This window comes from Monopterus albus, unplaced genomic scaffold (assembly GCF_001952655.1).
Source record: "Monopterus albus unplaced genomic scaffold, M_albus_1.0 scaffold5.1, whole genome shotgun sequence".
Taxonomy (NCBI): domain Eukaryota; kingdom Metazoa; phylum Chordata; class Actinopteri; order Synbranchiformes; family Synbranchidae; genus Monopterus; species Monopterus albus.
In genome coordinates this window covers 3,152,158-3,158,157 of record NW_018127885.1, presented here as the reverse complement: position 1 = coordinate 3,158,157, position 6,000 = coordinate 3,152,158, and the positions used below count along the sequence as shown (strand labels likewise).

The following is a 6,000-nucleotide window of genomic DNA, read 5'->3' as shown; positions in this document are numbered from 1 at the left end:
AGATGCTAAGGTGCTCAGCAAGTTTTTAAACCTGTATTGCACTTGTTCAGGTTAATAGCAGAAACTATAAAACAGCAGATACTATGATACGACACAACTTAAAACTCACAGACACAAGGTTTGGCTTATTTGTTCTATTGTACATAGAGTGCCATAACTTTTGTAGTTTTACCTTTAAATGACAATGTACATTTTGTCATGTACAGCATTTTAATTACACCACATAAATGATTAGCTTTTTTTTGCCATTCGAGCAATCATTTGACTGGTTCAATTATATTCACCATGCAGTAAACCTCAGCTACAATACGCCTGCAGTGATGCATTTGCAGCAGCAGAGGGCGACACTTAAACACTGAAAGGACCTAAATAGCCTGAACCAGACTGAATGTCAGGAGATGATGCTTCACACACACACACACACACACACGTGCACACACAATACAAAACTGCAGTATGAATAGTATTTAAAAAACACACTTGAGAATTACATAACCAATTTAAAATAAAGTAATTTTAGTGTCATCACTTAAATAAACAATGAAAAATGTGTCAGATATGACATTCTCTTCATTTTTTAAACATTTTTGCTCCGATTAGCTATATTTACATGCACAAAGCATTTATTGGGTTTACTAATGAATTCAATTGTAAGTATTTAAAGCATTATGTGTAAAACAAACAATCAAAACAACAGGACTCATTCAAGGTGATGCCCTTCTAATATATTTACTAGTAATAAAAGATCGTGGTTAGGAAAAGTAACCAAGTAGGCCTATAATAACATGTTAATAACATGTTATTAACATCTTAATAAATATTCAGGTGAATTTCAAAAGCAATAAAATACCATGATTTTGTAGGCCACCAATAAAAATATTCATCTGAAATGAAAATAATTAGAAATGTCTCATCTCACCTAAACTAAGTGTGGGCCTGTTAGTCCTACTACAAGGTAAAATGCACCTGGATGCTCTGGTGACCAGGATCAAACGTGCTTCAGGATGAGGAGCAACGCCTGTTGTTCACTGCTGCCTCTGCTTCATGCATCAGATGAATGAAAGGTAAAGTCAGCTCTGGCAGAATGAAGCTCCATGTCAGATTTTATTCTGGGCCTGTGACGATGGTGTGGTGTATAACCTATGGTACAGCTCCAGTGCACAAAACACATGGTCACATTCACTCCACAAACATGAAGAAGTCCTTCCATCTAAAAATTTGGTGGGGAGGGGTGATATAAACAAAATCAGCATTTTCTTTGCGGTTGTAAAAAAAAAACAAAAAACACTGATAATTATTTGAAGGTTAGAATAATGATAGATCTGTACTGGTCTTAACACAACAGTGTGCCAAAGAATAAGTCAAAACTCACTTCTTAATCTCAGACATAACACTGAAGCTTCACATTTGGCTGATGTCGTGTGAAGAGTCACAGGTGCTGACCTTGGAGCTGCCCCAGAAACATATCACACTCATACAACATGAAATACAGAGTTATTTCCATTGCCCGCAACCACTTGGTTAAAAATGAAGTGGTGGTTTACCTCCACAGATTGGCCAGACCACACTGGTGCAGCAATAATAATGTTTATTAATTCAAAGGATTCATTACTTTAGTATCTGCATAAAGTCTTACATGAACATAAAATTCTGTTCAAGTTGAATTCTTTTTGTTTCTTGATGATGCTTTTTGAATAATTTGCCGACAACAAATCAAGCCCAAATTTGTTGAGTTAAATTGTCATATTCATTGTAAACAATGTAATCACTTACCTCTGTCAAACACGAAGTCATTCCATCAACAGTTTACAGCCTCGGAAGAAATGAATCATAGTTGGTCTGGAGAAAGTTAATGGATTTTCCAGTGGTGGTACATTTTACCTCAACTAACTTCACAAAATCAGGGAAAGGTTGTAACATATCTCAGTTTTTGTTTGTGTCTAAATGCCTCTGCCCTGACAAGCTGAAACCTCATGATTTTAAATGTTTAGACAGTTTTGTAAGAATGGGGACTAATTAATAGGCTAAAGGGCCCCTAGCGGGGCCCCACATGTTTCCGTTGTGACCATTATTGCTGTGCTAAAATACTAAAAGTGCACAGGTTTGCTGTATGTCAGCTAATTGTGGTTCATTTAATTAAACATGTCTGTTTAATAATGTGCACCATGTAATATAAATATAAACACACATTTGACAAAGGGCCCCTCTTTAAGGTTTCATAGAGGTTAGATTAAAATACATGACCCACCTCGTAAAATATATAAGTCTTACAATTTCAGTTATTTTGAGACAATGCTTCCCAAAGTTAAGCTATGTCTAACTGAGACCCGTGTCTATTAGATGTGAGAATGATTATCTCCTCTTAGGTTGTTTCAGTGAAATCATTTTTGATGTGAAGCTGCAAATCTGTCCAGTATTTCACATGAAAAAAAGATCAACTGAGATAAGAGAAATGTCTCAAAAATAAAAACAATGTTGTGTAGCTGAATTTAGATTTTCACATTTCCTACCCAGAGGCCTGTTTCCTAAATGACTGACAGTCACAAATTGCAGACACTAACTGACAAGCCCTGCAGGGCTCTCACATACTCACAAATATGTCTCAAGTGACACTTGTTCTGATTAGTTAGATGTGCTAAAATGAATGTCAGAGGAATGGTCCCATGTTGCAGGTTTGATAAACTGGGCTGTGGAGGGGATGCCGACCCTCAGGTCGACAGCAACCGATTTGGGAGATGTAACATGACTGAGGAGATGGAGACCAAAGTTGGGATTAACTTGCCTTTTCCACCAGATACTGAGAAACTGTCTGGAGCGGCAGAAAAGTATGTGGTCCTAAAATTAAAAGCAGATTTCTTCATTTCTGCTGAAGTATAACAGGCCTAAACTATGTAACTGGGACACATGTTCTTAACCTCTCCATACTCCCAGAGTTGTGTGCCTTGCTGTAGGGACGCGCCGGGAATCCCTGAGTCTAAATCCGCTCCGGTTTTTCCTCGCTGCTCTCAGCCACCTTATCCGTAGCACTGTGTGTTTCTGTGTGAGAGAAGCCGACTCTTGTTTACAGCTGAGATTCCGCGGAGGCTCGGAGACGCACAGCCTGCTTTAACCGAGGGCGAGTCGTAGGATTTCAGCCTCTGGATTTACACGCAACGGGTGTTTTTGTCTTCTCTTTTTGTGAGCATGAAGGACAAACAAGAAACCCTCTGAAAGGGCAGCTCCTTGCAAATATTCTCCCTCCCACCCCAGTCGAGGTCGTTTAGCTGGAAAGCTGGAGACCCATTCGTGTTTTCGTTCAGCTGCAAATCACGACTGGCGGCGGAGAGAAGTGCGACTCGAGGAGCTGGAAAACTGGTTTCTAAGCATCTTCTGACTGTGGGCCGGTGCTTCTTGGTCGGGATCGAGAGCCTGCTCTTGGTTTAATGGTATAGGCATAAAAAAGAAGGCTTTTCATTCATTTTTCAGCCTCCCAGCCACCACCCCTGTGGCTCTGGACGCGTTTTCTGGTCACTCCTCCCCTCGTACACAGTAATTCACAAAGGGGGATTCTTGTGAGCGACACTGGCGTTAATTTATTATGGTAGTAGAACCCACTAATAATAACACTTAGTCTAATATTTTCATATTACCAGGCCCGATCGCACTGGACGCGCACTGCTGTTTTCAAGAGATGGAGACTGAAGATGGAGATTACTATCATTTATCCAATAAAATCACGGGCTTGTGTGCCATACCAGCCGACGTCAAAGTATCCAGTGATAGGCAAAAATAGCAGACTGTTTTTAGTATTTTTTTTCCTTCCAAACCAATTCCCTGTTACAGCAATTTTACACATTTATTTATAATTTTTTTAGAGCAAACCGTGGTAGACAAGCAGCCACGTATTTGCAGGATAGCATTAGAGTCCCCTGTCTGGGCTACACACGCCTTTATATTCCTCTTTTTGTGTGCAACCATAGTATTTTATTTGTTTTGTATCGGCCTTGTTTTTTTGGGAGGTGGATAATGTTCATGGACACAGCGATCTGCTTTATTATAGGAAACGTTCCCCCCTTTGATAACGCAGTGCTGTTTATTTAGAAACCCCATGATACGAGGCACATGTTGCCATAATCTTCACATTTTGGCATCCAGAAAGCAGAAGATGAATCCAGGGACCAGAGCTGAAGGTTACTATGAGCATGTGGCCATTTTGCATTTCGTAGTGTGGCGTCGCTGCGCACGAACAACCTAAGTCTGATAAAACCTCGTAAAAAAACACAAACGTAATACTAAACAACAGCTATACCCTACTTCAGCCGGCCATTATTATAAACCATCAGCATGATAAAGAAAACAACATGGGAGATGATCGTATTTCATTTTTCAGTTCACAACTTCTATAACAGCTGTTATTTAATGCAAGTCTTCAGATACAGGAACACCTGTGTTCAAGTGTTTCCCGTATGAAACCCTAGAAATAACAGATAGCACAAAACCTTTCAGTCAAGCTTTGACTCTATATATACACAAATAAACCTACTAAAACAAGTGAGAAGTAGGTGAGGTTGTTTTGTCATATTTGAAAGCTTTGTTTGCTCTTTTGGGCTTATCTTTGGAGTCTTTTAAAACCTATAGTTTAATCATAATTTCCCATGGAATTTACTAAAATTAATTTGACTAGTTTTCAAGTGTAGGCTTTCATTTCGTTGGAGATTTCAGTGTTTGGTTTTTAAGGTTTAAAATTTAGAGTGGATTCATAAATGCTTCTCTGAGCCTATTTTAAGTTTTCTCATTTAATCTATATTAATCTAATATATGGATTCCAGCTGCTTTTTGCCTGTGTGAAAACAGGACATCTGGGAATCAGTGATGGTTGCTATTTTTTTCTTTAGTTTTTAGCCATGAAAATTATTTTCTGCAACTGTTTTCGCCTGCTTTTCTCCAAATCTGTCTTTAAACAAAACTACAGGCAGCACCCATCGGAATATAGAAATGATTTAGTAAATTTCTTTTTGTCATTGAACTAAATCTTCAGTTCACGTTGTAAGTTATAATATACTAAACAATTTAAAACAGAAACAAGAATGTGGTTTATGTAACCAGAAAAGTGAGTTTTACTTCAGTCGTGTTCTTTTGGCCCAATCCTGTTAATAATCTCAGACACTAACATTGCATCAAAGCCATGGTCCAGTGAAGGATGAGACATTTCATGTGTAAATTTCACAAGTCACACCCCAGAAGTTGTTTATTTACTTGCCAGTCATTAAACTTAAACACCTCTCTGGGTGCTTCTTTGTACCTTGAGCCTAGTGATTGTTATTGTCTGTGTATCGTGGGCGGTGTGGCTTGCTTTGTTTGTGTATATGTATGTGTTTGCTGCTTACGTCACTTCCTTTAAATACTATTTTGCCCATTTCTAGAGAGGTTATGTGGGATGGTGGGGAAGACTTGACATGGGAAGGAGACATGCAGACTGGCTTTTATTAGCATTCAAATAGAAGAAAAAACTGAGTTCAGTCCTATTGACCAGTGGTTCGACCACAGGCAGGCGGGGGTGTGCTTCTTTGCACCCCTCTGAGCTCAGTGAGATGTTCGAACGCAGTCGGGGGTTGGGGGACAAGTGGCTGCTCTCAGATGTAGATGCTCTGTGGTGTATAATGCATCAGGTTGTTCAGAGCCAAGAATTCAGAGGCAAAAACGGTGGTGAATTTCAAGACAGGGATGGATTTCCTCAGTTTATCACTCTGAGGTGATGCTTACTGAAATGCCAGCTTCTGTCATGCCTTAGTGGGAAATCAGAGATGGCCTACGACTCCATTAAGGGTTGAAAACTTTGTTTTTTCTCTGTTCGTTTTGATAATCTGTCTATTGCAATAAAATGTAATTAAGTCTTCTTTTAACTCTCGCCACAGTAAACTTTCCATGCCATGGTTTCGAAGTCGGCAGCAAACAAGTCTCCAAAAGGCAGAGGGAGGCTTGGTGTTTGGAAATAGAATGTGTAAAAATATGCTTGCAAGA

General features: G+C 39.2%; 1 protein-coding gene across 1 annotated transcript in view; it reads left to right on the top strand.

The window, feature by feature from the left end:
* Nucleotides 1–4,129: 4,129 nt before the first annotated feature.
* The window catches only part of igf1ra (insulin-like growth factor 1a receptor), a 69,715-nt gene continuing 67,844 nt past the window's right edge, over nt 4,130–6,000 (top strand). The window contains exon 1 of the mRNA XM_020611790.1: nt 4,130–4,169. Coding sequence (XP_020467446.1) covers nt 4,145–4,169 — 25 coding nt within the window. The 5' untranslated portion in view covers nt 4,130–4,144. The remainder of the gene's footprint in view (nt 4,170–6,000) is intronic.